At 45.4% G+C, this 17,990-nt stretch overlaps 5 protein-coding genes and 1 long non-coding RNA gene across 6 annotated transcripts; 3 read left to right on the top strand and 3 right to left on the bottom strand.

The window, feature by feature from the left end:
* The first annotated feature begins 799 nt into the window (after positions 1 to 799).
* Positions 800 to 3,317, top strand: LOC131885705 (serine/threonine-protein kinase RIO1-like). Its single transcript, XM_059233832.1, has 3 exons — positions 800 to 1,312; positions 1,936 to 3,067; positions 3,132 to 3,317. Exons 1-3 carry the CDS (start codon positions 915 to 917, stop codon positions 3,231 to 3,233), a joined length of 1,632 nt encoding a protein of 543 aa, XP_059089815.1. The 5' UTR covers positions 800 to 914; the 3' UTR covers positions 3,234 to 3,317.
* On the bottom strand, positions 3,247 to 4,416 carry LOC131885708 (uncharacterized). Its single transcript, XM_059233836.1, has 3 exons — positions 4,140 to 4,416; positions 3,942 to 4,061; positions 3,247 to 3,542 (listed from the first exon to the last, which is right to left on the bottom strand). Exons 1-3 carry the CDS (start codon positions 4,252 to 4,254, stop codon positions 3,343 to 3,345), a joined length of 435 nt encoding a protein of 144 aa, XP_059089819.1. The 5' UTR covers positions 4,255 to 4,416; the 3' UTR covers positions 3,247 to 3,342.
* A 92-nt stretch (positions 4,417 to 4,508) lies between these two features.
* Positions 4,509 to 5,099, top strand: LOC131885710 (uncharacterized). The gene is made up of 3 exons (XR_009373861.1): positions 4,509 to 4,686; positions 4,757 to 4,928; positions 5,037 to 5,099. It is a non-coding gene; the product is annotated as an uncharacterized LOC131885710 (long non-coding RNA).
* LOC131885706 (adenosine receptor A2b-like) lies at positions 4,969 to 8,087 on the bottom strand. Its single transcript, XM_059233833.1, has 3 exons — positions 7,957 to 8,087; positions 6,453 to 6,983; positions 4,969 to 6,376 (listed from the first exon to the last, which is right to left on the bottom strand). The coding sequence occupies exons 2-3, from the start codon at positions 6,832 to 6,834 to the stop codon at positions 5,277 to 5,279; spliced, it is 1,482 nt and encodes a 493-aa protein (XP_059089816.1). The 5' UTR covers positions 6,835 to 6,983; positions 7,957 to 8,087; the 3' UTR covers positions 4,969 to 5,276.
* LOC131885707 (ES1 protein homolog, mitochondrial-like) lies at positions 7,983 to 9,263 on the top strand. The gene is made up of 3 exons (XM_059233834.1): positions 7,983 to 8,373; positions 8,446 to 8,683; positions 8,747 to 9,263. Exons 1-3 carry the CDS (start codon positions 8,128 to 8,130, stop codon positions 8,944 to 8,946), a joined length of 684 nt encoding a protein of 227 aa, XP_059089817.1. The 5' UTR covers positions 7,983 to 8,127; the 3' UTR covers positions 8,947 to 9,263.
* On the bottom strand, positions 9,176 to 16,948 carry LOC131885704 (GATA zinc finger domain-containing protein 7-like). The gene is made up of 11 exons (XM_059233831.1): positions 16,595 to 16,948; positions 14,936 to 15,027; positions 14,453 to 14,766; positions 14,110 to 14,379; positions 13,567 to 13,746; positions 13,255 to 13,487; positions 12,689 to 13,068; positions 12,165 to 12,301; positions 11,906 to 12,056; positions 10,825 to 11,142; positions 9,176 to 10,666 (listed from the first exon to the last, which is right to left on the bottom strand). Exons 1-11 carry the CDS (start codon positions 16,609 to 16,611, stop codon positions 9,720 to 9,722), a joined length of 3,039 nt encoding a protein of 1,012 aa, XP_059089814.1. The 5' UTR covers positions 16,612 to 16,948; the 3' UTR covers positions 9,176 to 9,719.
* Between the last annotated feature and the right edge of the window lie 1,042 nt (positions 16,949 to 17,990).

The raw sequence follows: 17,990 nt of genomic DNA, 5'->3' as shown, positions 1-17,990 counted from the left end.
TTTTTTTCGGATCCAATGCCGCCGGACGGCCAGCAGAGGGCGTCATGATCAGGACGCGCTTCGGCCTAGGTAAAGACATATCAGCAAAGATCGGTTGGTTTCTCTTTCTCTCTGATTAGACGATTATTCTCTCGGGTCCCTTATTCTTATTGGTCGAGAGTTTTCAAGAACTGCCGTTCTGTATAGTTCTCCTAAACAAAAAGCACCATCACATGTTGAGTTGAGGTAAAATTGGCAACTCTGCTACGGTACTTCAGCTTGATTATTATTTTGATTTGTTTGCGTGTTCGAGATTTACAAACTCAAATGTCAAAATTGAAGCAGTTCTCACGCTGGAGTCTCTTCGCAGGGTTCCCAATTTTACCTCAACTAAAACTTGTGATGGTGCTTTTTGTGTAGGAGAACTATACAGAACGGCAGTTCTTGAAAACTCTCCACCAATAAGAATAAGGGGACCCGAGAGAAAAATCGTCTAATCAGAGAGAAAGAGAACCAACCGATCTTTGTTGATCTTTCTATATCAAGCATCTTTTAAAGCCTAGGATGGAAAAATAATACAAACATATTTTGGGATGGACTTGAGGCCTGGGGATGTCTGGGGACGATATTCAGAACAAAAATCATATGATGAAAAAAACATAAAAAGTATGCCGTTCCTGCAGTATTTTGAGAAACAGGAATTAGCCTGGGGTGGAAAATACTTAAAATAAACTGAACCTGACTGAATTGGGAGGAAAAATATTTGGATAGATTGGAGTAGCCATCGCTGCGCCCTCTGGCGACAAATATGCCCGATTGGGTCTGGGATAATGATTGTGGATTAGCAGCTACCACGTGGGCCTGACCGTGCGCAGGAAGTTGGTCTATCGAGGCAACCTTCAGGTCGTCCAGCCCGTGTCTTCAATTTGCATGCCATGACGGCGGATTTAGACGGGCGTTTTGACGATGCGGATGAAGACCCCGGGTCAGGGCCCCAGCCGAGCCCGGTCCCGGCTCGGTCGGCCCCCATTCCCAAACTGGCCTCCTGGACTGCCCCGCTGAGCGCCCACGGCGAGTCCGATCCCGACGATGACGATGATTATGACGACCAGGCGGTCGATTATGAGTGGGGCGCGGGATTCAGAGGAGATCGAGCGGCCGCTGGGGGTCCAGCCGCTCTCAAAGCCAACCGCTGTCAGCCCGCCGATCAACGCTTTCGTCACAAATATGAAAATCGCATTAATTTACGGGCCTACGAAGCGCCGCACAACCACTGGAGCGGTCCGGCGCTTAATCCGGTCTTTGAACAGCATCGCAAAACCGACAAAGAACGGTGAGTGTTTATTTATACTTAGATATATGTACAACAAACATGAGCGTGAGCCAGAGGCGTTGAGTCAACTATAGATTGTAATGAGATTAAATCCGGAGGGTCCGGATTGATTGCGACCAGATTGTTGTCTTGAACGTGGGGATGGATAGTTCTCGTTCTAACTCTCGATAGGAATTACTGCGATGGCCGCCTAATCAAAGAAAAAAACAGTGGCATGACGATCATTTTTTAGCGGAAGTGTCTCATCATGCCAATCCTCCGTCATCCATCCTTCTTTGATTAGTCTAGGTCTCCGTGAGTCACAAACATGAACCACGGCATTTTTATTGGTTGAAACGTAACACTGGTCAGTCTCCGCCGAACAAAACTAATACCATGCAGTAGGTTGAATGTATTCTGCTCAAATTCCATTCGGATGGAGCGAATTGAAAGCCGAATAATTGCCTTGGAGACCGATTCCCGTCGACTGCATTTGGTCATGAACTGATGCTCACCCAAATACCGTGAGGAAGGAAAAAAAATGGCTAGGGTTTGTATCATATTGAACGAAAACTTCATCTATAACGAATTGCATTATGCATCTTTCAATCTAAACACAACCAGGTAGATGTTTTGTCTTATAGACACCGGGTCAAAGACAAGTCCGATCGAGCCACAATCGAAAACGTGCTCGACCCTCGCACACGCATGATTCTCTTCAAACTTCTGGACAAGAAGTTCATCCAGACGATCAATGGCTGCATCTCCACGGGCAAGGAGGCCAATGTCTACCACTGTCAAGCCGGCGATGGTTCTGCCGCCGATTGCGCCGTCAAAATTTACAAGACCTCGATCCTAGTGTTCAAAGACCGAGACAAATACGTCACGGGTGAGCACCGATTTAGATCCGGTTACAGCAAAAAGAACCCGCGGAAAATGGTTCGCACGTGGGCCGAGAAAGAAATGCGCAATCTGACTCGTCTCCATCATGCCGGTATCCGGTGTCCCGAGCCCATCTTACTTCGAGATCACGTGTTACTCATGAGCTTTCTTGGGCAGGATGGCTGGCCCGCGCCTCGACTCCACGATGCGGAAATTGCCGAATCCAAGGCGCGAGAACTCTATTGGGACCTGGTGTTGACCATTCGCAAAATCTATCACGTGTGCAAATTGGTCCATGGGGATTTAAGTGAATATAATCTCTTGTTTCACAATGGCAAGGCCTTCGTGATTGACGTGTCCCAATCAGTTGAGCACGATCATCCTCATGCGCTGGAATTCTTAAGAACAGACTTGAAAAATGTGACCGACTTCTTTCGACGCAAGGCTGTCAACGTCTTGGGGTTGAAAACTTTCTTCGATTTTGTTGTGGATCCCACCATCCCTGATGACGAACAGGAAGAGCGATTGGCACTATTAGACCAATTGGCGGCTGCCACGATCGAAGATGAACCCACGGCAGAAGACGAGATTGCGGAGAACGTATTCCAACAAGTTCACATTGCTCGTGCTTTGGAAGAGATTGCCAATCCTGGAGCAGATATTGCCAAGGTCAAAGCTGGTGAAAAAGAACTTTTGTATCAAACTGTGACCGGCGTCGTCTTGTGTCAAGATCAAGCCCAGACAAAGGAAGATGAATCAGAGTCTGATGATGCGTCGGAGAGTGATAGCGATGGCAGTGAAGGCTCTGATGGGAACGATAATGTGACTGGGAAAGGTCAAAAGGACCTCAAGAACAGCCGCAGACCTCGAGAGGAGTCGCCTAATAGTCGAAAGGTACCATTGTTCTCAGGTTTTATTGGAGAGACTATCTTAATCAATTGTTTCTCGATCGTTTTAGGAGAGGAAGAAGGCCGTGAAAGACCAACAAGCGGCCAAAAGGAAGGAAAAAATCAAGAAACATGTCAAGAAAAAGAAAGAAAAGGCGACGAAAAAGAAATAAAAAGAAGTCCGTCTCAGATTGTTGAAAAAAGATTGTGTTTCTTCTTATTCTCGAGGTGGAGCCAATATATGTCTTAACAATTTACATAGATAAAGAATGTATCATTTGATTAACGGGTGGCGGGGGTTGTAGCATTGACGTAGATGATCTCAGTGCCTTCGGCGCAGTCATATTGAGGGCAGCAGTCCGGGAATTCGAGCTCTGCTTGATCCTCCACGGTCAACAATTCACAGCCAGTGGTCGCTTCCAAATCGATCAGAGGACCACAATCCTCCACCTGTTCGGCCAAGAATTTCTTATCTTCTCCTTCTGTAAATCGTCAAGAAAATTATAAAGAAATAACAGCTGACCTATGTAAAAAAACATGGCTGCCAAATTCCAGACATAGATTAAGGGCTGCCCATCAAGCGAAGATCAAAACATATTTGAAAGTTGTATGGGTACGTTTCTGGATGCTGTTGATAGGACTCTTTTTAGATCGATTGCAGAATTGCAATTAAAGAATCCATGCAAACACCATGTCCAAAACAATCTGCTGACAACTTCAGTGTGAAAACCAGTTTTCTTGCCGGCAACACTGCGTTTGTTGGCAAGAGGAATTCACCAATTTGGCGCCTCCTTCCTCAAAGAGTCGGTGTCCTGATCTCAACAAACCGGTTTAAGACCAGGAGAATGGGGAAATATATGCATACCGTGAGGGTGGCTTACCTTTATCTTTGGTCTCGACGATACGGCACGAAGCACGGCCACAGAAGGGAGCAAGGGACCAACTGTCATCAACGGCGAACACTTTGCATTGTGTGGAGGCGAAGCACATTCCGGGGAAGTCTGTCGAGGATAGAGATTCGATATCAGAGGAGTGTTGAAACGGGTAATGTATACATGTACGTGATCAGATGGTATTACCTCTAAGCCTATCTGCGGGAATCAGCCTCTTGAACGGCTCTCTTTTGATCACAACACCGGAGACGAAAGAGGCCACAAAGAGGGCAGAAAAACACAATGCAATGGAACGGTTCATCTTGAGCGATTGATCGAGACTTGAAAGCTTTGTCCCTTGGTTTTCGAATGCCTTCTGCCCCGAACCCGGCTCCTTATATACATACAGGATTCTACGGCCACTTCAAGCACGATCAAGCGTAAATGGTTGCATTATACGCATCCCTCTCTGCTCCCTCAAACCGTGGGCCACACCTCGTGGCATTTTGTGGAATCCAATTTATATTTCCTCAGTAGGCTTCTGACATTTGCTTTGTTGCTAGGTTTCAAGTTTGATCAGTGTGTGGCTGTCGTATGGGACATAGACACATCTTCCATTGTTGCCTTAAACGAACGAGGGGAGCCGGAGCAACAGGGCCAACCGCCGCGGACACCTGCGTGTAGCTCCCGTTCTCAGCACCATTCGTTGCAATGGTTGCCAACTATCAAAGAACTATCCCCCCCTTCTTTCTGAGTGAGTAACGTGAGAAATGTCCTGAATTACTTTGTTTAATTGCACGGTAACCTTTTTTTCTTATCGATAGTATTGTTTAAGGGTTACGAAATTCAAAGTCAACACTCACAGCCAAAGTAGTCATATTAGATTGCTTCTAGTAGTCAGTAGATCTGCCTGTGCTAAGATCTGGTGTGACAAACCAATGCACCACTGCTGGACGAACAAAGGATTTTGAGAAGACGTTCTTCTTCACCCTCTAGGTATGTATAGTAGTAAAGAACGACCAACTGCATGTTACCGGTTTATGTAAAACCAAGACATATATATTCAAGTCAAAAGGCTATTTATTATACATGGTGTATTTACAGACAATTATTGACATTCTGAATCATCAACATTGAACAAGGATGATCCCCTCTTCCCCAGCCCATGATTCATGAAGAGGAGCTCTTAATACCTAGGTTTACGAATGGTAGATTAGTTATAAAATGCTCGAAAGTGTCGAATTCTTCACCTTGGCGATTTTGATAGCCTAGGAGCAGGATTTCTGGATGAATGAGTAGATAGAGGTTGTTTAATGCGTTTGGCGTTACCAGGAGCCATTTTGTTCAAGAAATGATGAATATTCTATTATTAGTTACTTGCTGTGGAAGATTGCTGTTTTTGTCGTTGCTATTGTTGTGATTTGTATTGTAGTTAGGTGTTTTGGTGCTCGGGGTAAAGCTATTGGATGTACGATGGGAGAGATTGTCACGGGCACGCACGGCGATCTTATACAGATTCCTCCGAAATACGGGGTACCAAAAGGCATACACAATTGGGTCGGCTAACGAGTTGAGAATCCATCCCAACAAAGACATGGTAAATATTTTGGTCAAATGAAGCGCATGACTGGTCTCTGCTAACATCTGACAAATGGGAGCCTCCTCCAAAGGCATGGGCGTTACCAAGACACAGCTCTCGTGACCAGCCATGAATCGATGGTAGCAATGGAGAAGAGTCACCCGGGTGTGAACCCAAGACTCGTTAAGGCCAATAACCATGGACTCATTGTGAGAATGTTTGCACGCTCTATATCCAACCATAATCTCGGTGTCGAACGAACGGGAGACATGAGAGATGATATCGTCGATGGCCACACTGACACACGGCAACTCAACCAAGGAGTAAATGAATAAGATTATCACCACGTATCGAATGGTTTTCATTGTGTTCTTGAAGCGTTTGTTGTCTTTAAATAAGGACACCGAGCTCAAGTGTTGCCTTGAGACCGTCTTGAAGCGGTTTTCGCCGAGAGAGATTGGAACGGACACAACCGTTTTGAGCGACGCGATCGAGTTGTCCCGACTGTAACGAGTCTTGATTTTCTCCATTTCCCGTTTGTGTCGAAGAGCTATGGCCAATATGACGATGTACATCCCGTGCATGGCGAACCATGTGATGAAGAAGAATGCGTTCCAAAAGATGACCATTCCCAAGGGAAGCACATGGGTGAAAGTGCACACGTCGTCCCATGGTAGAAACACGGAAAACGAGTACACCAAGGCACCAATTAAGGCCGCACCAATTGAGACAATCACAAGAATCGCGGCCCGAGGAAGAGTCATCATGGTGTTATACTTCAATGGCTTGGAGATGAACAAATACCGGTCAATGGTGAGAAGAAGGACAGATCCAAGCGACGAAAACATGGTGAACGTGACCAAAGCTGAAAACGAGGAAGGGAGTAGAAATGGTACCGGTCTTTCCACGTACATTCGAATATTAGCCAATGCTAAACTCACCCTTTTCGATCATACATCTGGCTGTGAGTTCCGATTGAGAGGGTAGGTCTTCCTGGGTCAATCCCGCTAAGCTTGGATTCACCGCCCCCGTCAGAACAATGGCATCCGCCACGATGGTAAAAAGATCCACGGCAGAATTGTACCCGATGAAGAGCAAAGCGGGTCGGTCGCTCCGACCCGAAAACAGGATCGTTCCACAAGACACCAGAACAAAGACATTTAGGACGACAGAAATCGGAGTGAGGAATTGAAAGATGAGCAGAACAATCTGAGTGGGGAAGTTGAAATTGATCAAAGGTGTGAGGAAATCTTTTTCCGGAGACAGATCTTGAAACTGACTCAAAGTCAGAGTGGTGTTCCAGAGGCCTGTTCTCTCCGCCATGGTGAGAGCAACTGAGAAAGGATTTTTCCTTTAAGAAACCAAGTTTGCGAAGAAACAATGAGTGAGAGTCCTCGTTGACGCATGAATTGTACTGCTGAATGCTGAACAGTACTTCGTTGGGGGAAAAACCATCGTCAAAGTTGGAGCGCCTGTTTGAGAGAGAGCAGATCAACGATTGATAGAGGAGACAGAGTTGCCGATCGCAAGAACTACCATATTCTGACATGAGTAGGGACGTGTTGTATTTTGCCTCTTATTTAAACAAAACTGCGTGATATTCTTGAAAAAAATGATCATCGAAAGAACACAAGGAACAGATCATTAAATATATTATTGCTCTTTTGTAAGTGTATCTTTTTCTTAACTTATCCTCTTCTCAAAGTTATTTTTGTTGTTGCTATAATTCAATCAATATCCAAATAATAAAAGGAAAGCTGGTAGCTCTAAATCATTGAAGTTGTAGTTTTTCTAGCATTCTCTTTGGACAGATCATGTTTGCCGACCCAAAGTTTTTGTGGTGGGTGTAGTAGGTAGGTTCTATTTGTTCATGGATTTTTGTTCCCTGCCTGTCATCATCAGCGGACTGATGAGTCTTGTCTTTTAATCAGGCTCAATATTTGCAGACTCTTAAAGAATCATTGGCACGGTAATCTTCCGACACCTCGATCCTCAATTGCGAGATCTTTCTATATCCTAATGATAAATTTAGCCAACAATTAGATTGGCATCAGGTGTTGTATTGAAATGTGATTTTTTTTTTTAACAACGTATTACCTAAAAGTCTGTTGACGTAGCAATGTTGTAAAATTTGCCAAATAACCCAACTAACAAAGAACTTGCACCGTCAAAGACGAAAAAAGTATGAGTTACACCAGACCGTGCCTTATCTGCATTGAAAAGGGGATACTTCTCGGCTCACTACCAATGGTGAATGTATCACACACACACACACACACACACACCACTACCAAGAGCAGTAATAATAAGTTGGCCTCTTCCTCTTCCAAGAATGTCAAGCCAAAGCTTGGCAAAGAGGTTGAGAAGGTTCATGGTGTACAATATTCCGAAGAGCTGGTGAGGAAACGTTCCTGGCTTTCATGAAGATTTCGAGCCCATGTTTACCTTCGCGTCCAGCAGGTACACATAGCAATCTCAAAAACCCTTGATCAAGAACAGCACTTGGCTCCACCCAAACTGTGCATGTGGAAACTGTGAACATTCGTCGGAGGAAAAACAAAACGAACTCATTAGTCACCAGTTTCCTTTTTGGAATCAGCACAATCTAAATAAACCATGAGCAGCGAGTCTGTGGCGGTCGTTCTGTCTGGCTGTGGCGTTTATGATGGAACGGAAATTCATGAAGTGGCTGCGGTATGTGTAGCCCTCAGTAAACTCGGGAAAACGCCAGTGTTCTACGCCCCTGACAAGGTCCAATTCCACGAAGTCAACCATGTGAATGGATCATCGGATAATGAGACGAAACGGAACGTCCTTGTGGAATCGGGGAGGATCGCCAGAGGCAAGGTGCTCGCTTTAGGGGTGAGTCTGGACGATGTCATGCTTCAAAATTGGAACAACTGTAATCCCTTAGAAAATGGCTCCTTTCCGTAGGAACTTCAAGTGACTAGTGCCGATGCTGTGATCTTCCCTGGAGGATTTGGAGCGGCCAAAAATCTGAGCACGTTTGGGGTGAGCGAAAATCCTGTTGTGGATCAGGAAGTGGAACGGGTGCTGGTTGAATTTCATGAGGCGAAGAAACCCATTGGTTTGTGTTGTATCTCTCCTATATTGGCGGCCATGGTTTTTGGCGGCAAAGACATCAAGGTCAAGTTGACACTTGGCAAGCAAGGTATATACCTTTAATATTGGTTTGTTGGAAGCTGATGGATCTGAACGAACTGGTTCAATTTAGGCGACGGATGGCCTTTCGGTGGAACCTTGGACAAAGCCAAAGAATTTGGCGCAGAGGTCGTTGAGATGAATGTGAACGAGGTTTGTATCGATGAGGAACATAAGATTGTGACCTCGCCCGCCTTCATGTACGATGGGAAGTTCCATGAAATTCAAGAAGGTGTTACCCAAATGGTCAACGCCGTGGTCGATCTGATTTAATCATTATTGTACCACCCGGGAGTTACAATAACTTTTTAGCCTTTACCAGCATGTGCAACATAGTGAACAAATGGCCCTAATTGCCGCAGCTACTCATAGTCAAAGTTGAAGAGTTTGATTTTCCTGTTTTGAAATGTGGACGAGTCACATGTTATTCGAAAGGGTACTTAATTGTGCATGGAAGTACCCCATTCGAAATGGAAATTTACAACAGGCATTGAACTCATAGTTGCTTCTCGATTTGGTCTCAGTATTCCACACGCATATACTCATAACCAAAAATGTTCATAATAAAATAGCAATAACTTCTTGTAAAAGTGTATTGTGATTCTGACTAGCTCAAAATACAGTTGGATTGGATGATGGTGGATAATCTATGATGCCTCCATTATTTCGGAAAAGCTTGTTTCGCCATCTTGAACGATAATAAAGAGCACTTTTACACGGCAAAAAACTATGATTCGTGAATGAAGCATGAAGAAGTGTTACAGGACATGGTTTCTTATCAGGGTGCAATAAAGCCTGGCTTAGATTAAAAAATTATGAGCGAATCGTTATATTCAGTCTTATTTTTTAAAGGAAAAGTTCTTAAGTCACTGGACAGTTCCAAAAGGGATCTTAAGAGTTTGATTACCAAAATCAGGGCAGTAGCCGGAGATTGCTATTGATTAGCTTGAAATGCAAGTTGTTGATGATATTGAAGTAGAATTGTACCATTGATATTACATGATGATGGTATTAAACCGTAGAAGATTGTGGATTAAAGCCATAGTTTATAATTTGGGAGCAGATCGGTCATTGATATTCGGCGTTTTCCTAAGATTGAACGCACCAGTTTGGATCTCTCGGTGCAACTTCGATTTCGAAGCCTCGCCTGTCGAGCAAGATATTTGGGGAGTCGGTTGAACCAATGGGATTCGAGAATTGTTCCCAAGGGCAATCCGTTGTCCTTGGACGGACCCAACTAGCTTGGCGGAAAGCGAATTCAAAAACATCTGATTCTGCACCTCGTCCGTCTTTGGAGCTTCATCCCCTCCCGGATACGAGATCGACATGGATATCGGACCTTTGGATCTTGGATTGACTCCGAAGTAATGCCTCGTATTCTCTTTGAATCTGGCACCAAACCCATAGATCTCACCCTCAGGAGAGGGCTTATCACTACTGACTGGGATCACGTGGTGTGTGCTGATCTTCTTGTAGAGATTCTCATTGTAGCCTCGGTGGTTGTTGTCCGAATGGAGAGTGGGCGGATTAGGGGCGAACGTGACGCCTTTGGGTTGATTTGATCCTTGGGTTGCTAGAGTGAGCGATCGGCGAGCAGACTGGTCGCGGTCAAAAGTCGAACAAGGTGGAGGAACATTGGCCGACATCGAAGTCGACCGTCTCAATGTGGACGGGCTGTGAGGTTGACCGGCGGGTATCCGACGGAGGTTCTCTGCCACATTGGATGCCCTGACTGCCATTTCTTCCAACCCGCCCAAGTCCTGGTGTGATATGTTTTCGACCGATCCGTGAGGTGTGGCATCGTCATCTTCCACCAATTGGAACGAGCTGGAGCGGGGAGCTCCCATGTGGTTGTTATTCAATTTGTCATTACTCGGACCATGAGTGGGTGAAGTAATGGAGGGCGTTCGACGAATGGGTGGCACTGGTTTGGAAATCTGCGAGGAGCTTCGTTGCAAAGTGGAACATCTGGGAGCGTTGTTTGGATTCAAGCCTGCAAGAAAGAGGTTGTATGAGCAACGGAAAAAGAAGCCATGGTAAACAATATCAGTGTGCCATCGTCGAGTCCTCTTTGTTCTTGGGTGCGTCCATTGAAGCTGTGAGACAGAGCTGTTTCCCATCACCGGTTCTTTGTGACCTGCTAATGAATACCTGGCGTGAATGAATCACTTCTCCGAAGATATTGCCCACCAACGGATCTGTTGCTCATTAAGTTGTTTGGTGTTGGTGATGCTGTTGGTGTCGTCGCATATATTCCCGAGCCTTTCCGACCAAGGCCTAATAAGGTGGAAAGGATATCCTCCCTCGTTTTCGACTGGGTGGGATTGGGACTCCCGGGATGTGTTTGGGCCCACGATCCCAAATGGGAGGATCCCACCTTGGTCAAAAAAGCCAGGGAAGGAAGGGGGCGGTTCGGCCTTTCCTGATTTTGTGGTGAGGTGGGAAGAGCAGTAGAAGTAGGGGAAATGACTAGAAACAAAGCACACGAGAAAAATACGAGGGATGAAACGACATGCATTTAGATGAGGGTGAGGAAACAGCCGTGGAAGTGCGTGTGTATTTTTGTGTACTTGGGTTAAGATGGATGGTGAGTGCACAACATTCATTCTATTTGAGTAGTACAAGTCTAGAAGAAGGGCGTTGAGAAGGGTGAAGAGGGTGGAGAGGGTGCGGAAAGCAAGCCAATTGATTTGGTGCAAGTGGTTGTCGAGTGGTATTGGAGGTAACTCGAGATTGGAGGCAACCCCAAAATGGAAATACAATTGTGGAACTAGATATGTTGACGGATAATCTTTTCTCCGATTATCTATTTCATGGAATGTCTCAGAATAGCTCAGAGCTTCCCTGAGAATGCTGAAAATTTTGGAAAGCAAATTTGCTTTGTGAATAGCTCCTATTCTGAATCATTCTTGAACAAACACAAGTCAGAGGCTTTTTACCCCTATTTTTGGGCAACGTTTTGGCATGACTTAGTCAACATTCTTTGAGCAACCCTGTTCCGCATGTCATGTGTGTGTTTAGTGTTTAGTGTGTGTTTTAATTAAGAACACATCCAATCATGCCAAGTTTGTTTAAATACCAAACAAACATCAAGTGTCGTTATTTCACGCAACACATGTACTCGTATAATGTGAGTGAATCGTAGACTACTGCAATTAGAAATGCAAAGCCGACAAGGATTTCCATGTTCCAAGCTTAGGATCAGCACCACCACGTCTGTGGGTTGGCTCACCTTCAGCTCCGTTTCGGTTGATGTGGTTTCCTGGTAGCGTAATTGATGAGAGATTTTGGGATTCGTCGAATTTGATGATGGTATTCTGGCTTCCATAGCCACTGGACGAGCCTATTGATCCGGAACTCGAGCTGCTTGTTCCATCCTCAACCTAGAAGAGAGAAAGAGAGAGAAAGTGAGCGGCGAATAACATACCAACATGGAACGCACTGATCGGGATCGAAAGTCATCCCAGGTCTTCTGTATCCTGGTATCTTACCACCACTTTTTGACCGGGGAAGGATAACTCCTCCACTGTGGGCGTCTTCAGATCATCTTCGAGCAGAGACTCGCAAATGGAATTGGAAGGAGCTCCTTTCATTTCATCGGTATTCATGTAGACGGGTTGGGGGATCACTGAAAGGTAAAGAAGAATCTTGGTGGGTTCATGTTCCAAGAACGGAGAGGGAATTCTGCACGTTTCTAATGAAAGCGAGAGCATTGAAGGGAGAAAGGCGCCTATCCATTTCCAAGAACGCAAAATGGGACGGGTTCAATCGAGAAGAGAATGAACTCCAAAAGTTGTTTCCCAATTACTGCCGTTAACAACGGTACGCATAGCCAGCTGTTTGAAGAATGAAGAAATCTCAAGCAGAAACCATGGGATCTTGACCACCCCGAGAACATCTTAATCGCAAGAAAGGCATGAACCCAAAGCAATATGAATTCGCAAATCCTTGGCAACATTCGCAAGGGTTTTCCCCTTGGACCCCTGATAATCCTATTTTCGCCTATTGTACTCACCCATATCGGTCTTGCCTTGAAGGAAATCCGGAACCATTTGAAGCTTGAGAGCACTCCGAGGTATGGCGTAGTGCGAAGGGGACTCGCCATTGTTGGAAGTGTCCTGATGAGACGTCGACGACGACGACGATGACGACGACAAGGACGAGAAATGTGTTTTTGGGGACGAAAACCCAATAACTCTCACGTTATTGTTCTCGCTTTGAATCGAAGCCTGCGAGGGGGGTCGCTCTACGGAGGATCCTCGAGCAATCACGCCTCCAGGGGGTCGCGAGGAACCATCCGCCGAATTGCAACGATGCGGCAATGGAGGACGTTTCGCCACACCCCCATTTTGAGACGGCTCCTGAGTCGATCTTCGAAAGGGACTTCCTCGATTACTGGAAAACAAAATGACCAGCGTGCTCAGCTATGATAACTAAAGCGGGGTCGTTAAACATGTCTGGAAAGGGGGCGACAAGCGTTGGGACAAATATGAGCAAATTTAACGGCCTCCGAACGGGGGAAAAAGTGTGTTTTCTGCTCAAGGAGTACTCGTCAGAATTGAGTCCGTCAACGTAACTCACCTGTAAGCCCGTTTAATGGTGGAATAACTTTGTTCGAACAAGGACGAGTCCGCCATCTTGGGCACATTTTGTTGCTTCGACGGAGAAACGGGTTGAGAATTGGAGGCCAGAGGGATAAAAGTTCCATTCGAAAGTGGTGGTCGAGCTTGAACACCGTTTCTCTCGAATGAAGATGAGATTGTATGCGGTCGTGTTAACTTGGAACTTCCGCCCGAAACCAAGACGGAAGTGGACTGGAATGAGATCAGTGGAAGGGAGACACGCTTTAATGACACTGACTGAGAATGTTTAATGAATCAAAACCATTTGTACCCCATCACTCCGAATAGCAACGTGGGCCGAAGCGGCCGAACCCGGTCTTCCATTATTGTTCGATACTTGTCGGTGATGGTTGTTATTGTTGGCGTTGAGGTTGAGGTTATTGTTATTCGGATTATGCGGATGATCTTTGGCCAGACGAACGGAACCACTTAAGGACATCGTATCGTGATTCTGTGGAAATACGAGGTGTAAAATGTCATTGAGAAGTTCGAGCACGACTCGTATCCATCTCTTGGAGTCATGTTATGCATGACTGATTTGGTTTGGTTTGTCATTGGACACGTTCGGAAAAAGGTGGCATTGACATCCTCCGCTTTTTGTTTACCCGTCAATCAGAACTGGCCTTGGATGAAGTCATGAGAACGGGATACTCTCAAGACCAGGGACCAATTAAGTTTTGGCACGAAAAAAGGAGAAGAGCCATAATCCCGCGGCCCTTGAATGCATTCTGCCTCAACCGTAATGTGGAGCCAATTATCCCACGAATCCGAGCTAAGGATGATTTGACCAGCTGATTAACTCGCTTAGACTCACCACTTTGTTGGAAATGGGAATAGAGCCCTTAATTCTGTCTGAATGCGTCGGGGAACAAGGCCCACTTGTATTGGGCGCCATAATGGACGAGGCCCTGGATGATGTGCCAGACACGATGGATGAAATCGAGCACATCGAGTTCTTTCGCGATCCCATGGCCGAGGATGGGGTGGATGGTGGTGTGGACAAGCACAAGGAAACTTTATCCGCGCGAACATCCTCGATAACTTGTTCACAAGAGTCCGGTAAACTCCCCTGGTTGCTGGCCACCTGATCCAAATGTATAACATACCAACTGGTAATCCACCAACTGGTCCGGATTAGTACAAGATGGTTGACTTACCTTGCCAAGTTTCGACATGACCTCCTCGACTTGTGAGAGTTCGCCCAACATCCCGAGCTCCTCATCCACGACGGGTTTCATACAAGCGGCAAAAGTGCAGAATCGGTTCCGCTCCTCCACCAAAGCGGATCTGACGGCAGATTTCTCTTTGTCTTCGAGGTTCCGGAATTGGCAGTTCAAGTCCTTCAGACATTGATCCACGAGGCGTTGCACCGACGGGTCAGGAACAGAGCGAGAGTCCTTCTTCATCTTTTTCCGCAATCGCACCACTTGATCCGATTTCTTCTTGATGTGCGCCCGGTGTTTCTTGAATTCTGAAATGGCCAGGGATTATTCGACATGGAGTGCCTTTTGGTCATTGTTTTGGGGATTGGAGATGACTTCTTGCATATGTCCAAGTGTCTCGCACAACTTGAACATTTGTTTGAATAAGTAGCCATTATCTCGAAATGAGCCATTCCGTGCCATAGAACGCAATTCTACCTTTGGCATGTTCCTTGTCCAATGCATTGGCACTCTTCCTCCATTCCTCCAATTTACTCTGTATAGGCAGCACCAGACAGTCCATGAGAGCCCTGAAATAGATATGAGCACATCCATTGTAAGTCAAGAGGGAACCACGAGTCAGATATTTGGTTTGATAAAAGAACTCGGAAAACAGAAAATTGTCAAAATTCGTGCCGCCAAGGTTATGGAAGCAGATCTTGAGGCGAAATTTGAGTCATAATCAGGGACAGTCGATGGCAGCCAAAAGAAATTCGGTTATAAAGACAAATGAGGGAGCTAGTAGCTCTTCTCTATGGTTTCCAGGAAAAACTGTCTAAAGAAGGAAGAAGTCTGCTTAATCATTGAATGCTTCTCCCTCGTTGGTGGTCTCGACAGGACAGGGCTGCCAGCCAGATTAGGTGTCATTCCAAGAATACTGATGACTGCTCCTTGGCATCCTCATTGTGCGTAATACGTGCCCAAGAAAGGAGCCTTAAAAGTACCAAGTCTGGACAGAGTTCTTCAACAACAAAAAATATGCTGCCCAGTGAGTCCCTGCCTGGAACTACACTACTTTTTCATCCCTTATGGCAACTTCCTCATTCCGAAGACTTTCCTTCGGGTACAAAAAAAATCTTGGGCGAGGAGGGAACAAAGATTTGTCGTGGGATCGGTGGATCCTTTCCGACCGTCTCGGCAGTGATCCGTCCAAATACGTCGCTTGAACACTTGAAGATATACGTACGAGTATACCATATACTTCTTGATGGTTTGGTGGGACGCCATTCTCTGTGTGGTCTCTAGTTTTTGCTCGTTTCGTCTGGCAAGCCTTGACGAAAAAAGTACCTGGTGTTGCCTGGGATTTCTATCCTAAATCTGTAGGGAATAATGTGGAGTGGTAAGGTGTCTGGAATAAAAAAGTTTAGCGGGTGCTTGAAAGAGCTGAGTGCCTGTCTCGAGATCTCCTGTGAAGTGGGAAATGTCGCTCACAATGCTTAACACAATGCTGAACGCCGAACGAGAGAGAGAGAGAGAGCGAGAGCATCGTGGAACAATGCGTGGAACACGGCTAGGCATTCAACTTTTTTTCTTTGATAATGTCCACCTACGCTCTTGTTTCCAGGGATTCTCATTATGGCTTACAACGGTGATTCTGCTGTATACAGGTTTGTTTTTATTCCAAACTTTGACGTTTTTCTTTTCAGAACATGCACAATAACTGAGTTCATTAACTTTGGGTTGAAGTCTGTAAAAAATGCTTTTTTGTTGTTTGGCACGCAGAAAAAAAAATCATCCCAATGTTCACCAGCTCAAGGAAAATCGCCCGGACGCACGATCTTTGTCAACCGACTTGCTAACCTCGTTGATTCCAGTCTCTTTGTTTACGTTGTCTGCACGAAAAATCCGGATGAATGTTGGCCAGGGACATGATTTCCCAGTGGGTGTGATCGAATTCAGGAGTCAAGGGTTTGAACCGTTTGAACTTAGCTTGGCGAGGATTTGAGCGGTTTTTTTTCGCAAAGCAGCTGCTTGACATGAAGTTTTTTGTCGTTCTTTTCAACGAGGATAGAGACATAATCCGGAGAAGTTTCAAGGCCAGCAACCATTGTTGAAGAAATGGAGGCTTCTCCACTTCAAACCTTTGATCCAACTTACCCATTAAGGCTCTTCATTCTGGATTCCAGAGCTCGGTGTCGGATTACAATTCTCGTCAAGCATGTACCAATGTCTCTCGTTGAACCTGGAAGAAAAGTGAAAGACACATTAGTACATTAGTACCTTCCAATATTTGTTAATTCGTCCCTTTCTTTCATACTGTACATCGCCCAAGTTGAATTTAAAGCCAAGAAAGCATGCATCGTCAGCCACAGAAATGTAATCTTACATTTACTTCACAGACAAGTCTCCCTGAATCCCGAACACACCCTCTCTAGTTTTGGGAAGGGGAAATGTATTCAAAAGCGACCCCCACTTCATTGGAGCTCCCCTCCTTCACTTATATAAAAATCCCTCTCAAGTTGTTGAGAATGCCGATCTCAGCCTTTTTTATTGTTATGTTCACCGTTGTAGTGCCATGTTGAGCATTCAAGCGCATGTCAAAGAAATTTCCAGTTACTCTATTGCATTGACTTGACTACTTATTATTTGTGGTCTTTGACTTGATTTACGATTACGCGTTCTTCACTCTTGAATACTAATAGAGAGAGAGACTCAAGACATTTAGAAATGACAGACGCACGTATTCATAAATATTTCCTCTAGTCACGCTCCAGAAGCTGAAAGTGTCCCTTTTCAGGTAAGTTTTGAAAAAGAAAACGTTTTTCCAGAACACGTCAGCAACTTCCCTTTTTTTATGGCCTTTAATCAAACAAGGTTTTATGAGGCCAGTAACGTTTCGCCGTCTAGACTGAAGGCTCGGGCAATAGTAGATGAGACCCGAGCTTCTTCCTTCTACCCTACTGCTACTACCTGTTTACCACTTACAGCCTCCTCCAATACTACACGCTGAGGGAGAACGGTCCCATCAAATGTGGCTCAGACTTTGGGGTACGTGCCAACCTGGGGGTCTAAGTCCGATCATTTGTCCGTATTCTTCTCCATGGACTAATTGACAGTCAGGTATATGGCCTTATACTCAGTCTCAAGGCCTCAGGCCTGCATGTAGTAAACGAACGCTAATCCAATCAAAGCCAAGCTCAATGACTCGGATACGATTAATCGAAGGAGAGGAAACTATTTTGTTTCCACAACAAGCTCTTTGATTGGAACGCGTGGTTTTTGCACATCACATTGTGGCCGATTAATCATGGCCGATCATCCGATTGGGAACTTCCTGGGCTCTGCATATTGGGGAAAGACGAACAACAACATGCAAAACCCCGATTCTCTCTCTTGATTTTCCGATAAATGGGGGCCGAAGCCTTGAGGGATCAAATTAGATTCGGAAATGCTTTGGTTCCAATCGTAGGCCATACCCTCTTGTATCGTACGTAAAGGATCGAGGCCAGCTTCTTGAAACTTTCTTACATGAAACCATGCAAACCCCCAATAC

This window comes from Tigriopus californicus, chromosome 8 (assembly GCF_007210705.1).
Source record: "Tigriopus californicus strain San Diego chromosome 8, Tcal_SD_v2.1, whole genome shotgun sequence".
Classification (NCBI taxonomy): Eukaryota; Metazoa; Arthropoda; class Copepoda; order Harpacticoida; family Harpacticidae; genus Tigriopus; species Tigriopus californicus.
The sequence above is the reverse complement of the archived record's forward strand: the minus strand, read 5'-3'. Positions and strand labels throughout refer to the sequence as shown.

Coding starts and splice junctions, on each gene's coding strand:
- LOC131885705 (XM_059233832.1), top strand. CDS start 915: ATGACGGCGGATTTAGACGGGCGTTTTGACGATGCGGATGAAGACCCC. Junction 1,313..1,935: donor CGCAAAACCGACAAAGAACG/GTGAGTGTTTAT, acceptor TTTGTCTTATAG/ACACCGGGTCAAAGACAAGT. Junction 3,068..3,131: donor AGTCGCCTAATAGTCGAAAG/GTACCATTGTTC, acceptor CGATCGTTTTAG/GAGAGGAAGAAGGCCGTGAA.
- LOC131885708 (XM_059233836.1), bottom strand. CDS start 4,254: ATGAACCGTTCCATTGCATTGTGTTTTTCTGCCCTCTTTGTGGCCTCT. Junction 4,062..4,139: donor TCCCGCAGATAGGCTTAGAG/GTAATACCATCT, acceptor TATCCTCGACAG/ACTTCCCCGGAATGTGCTTC. Junction 3,543..3,941: donor CGTCGAGACCAAAGATAAAG/GTAAGCCACCCT, acceptor GACGATTTACAG/AAGGAGAAGATAAGAAATTC.
- LOC131885706 (XM_059233833.1), bottom strand. CDS start 6,834: ATGGCGGAGAGAACAGGCCTCTGGAACACCACTCTGACTTTGAGTCAG. Junction 6,377..6,452: donor CAGATGTATGATCGAAAAGG/GTGAGTTTAGCA, acceptor CCTCGTTTTCAG/CTTTGGTCACGTTCACCATG.
- LOC131885707 (XM_059233834.1), top strand. CDS start 8,128: ATGAGCAGCGAGTCTGTGGCGGTCGTTCTGTCTGGCTGTGGCGTTTAT. Junction 8,374..8,445: donor GCAAGGTGCTCGCTTTAGGG/GTGAGTCTGGAC, acceptor TCCTTTCCGTAG/GAACTTCAAGTGACTAGTGC. Junction 8,684..8,746: donor GTTGACACTTGGCAAGCAAG/GTATATACCTTT, acceptor GGTTCAATTTAG/GCGACGGATGGCCTTTCGGT.
- LOC131885704 (XM_059233831.1), bottom strand. Junction 14,380..14,452: donor TCATGTCGAAACTTGGCAAG/GTAAGTCAACCA, acceptor CATTTGGATCAG/GTGGCCAGCAACCAGGGGAG. Junction 13,488..13,566: donor TTGCTATTCGGAGTGATGGG/GTACAAATGGTT, acceptor ATCTCATTCCAG/TCCACTTCCGTCTTGGTTTC.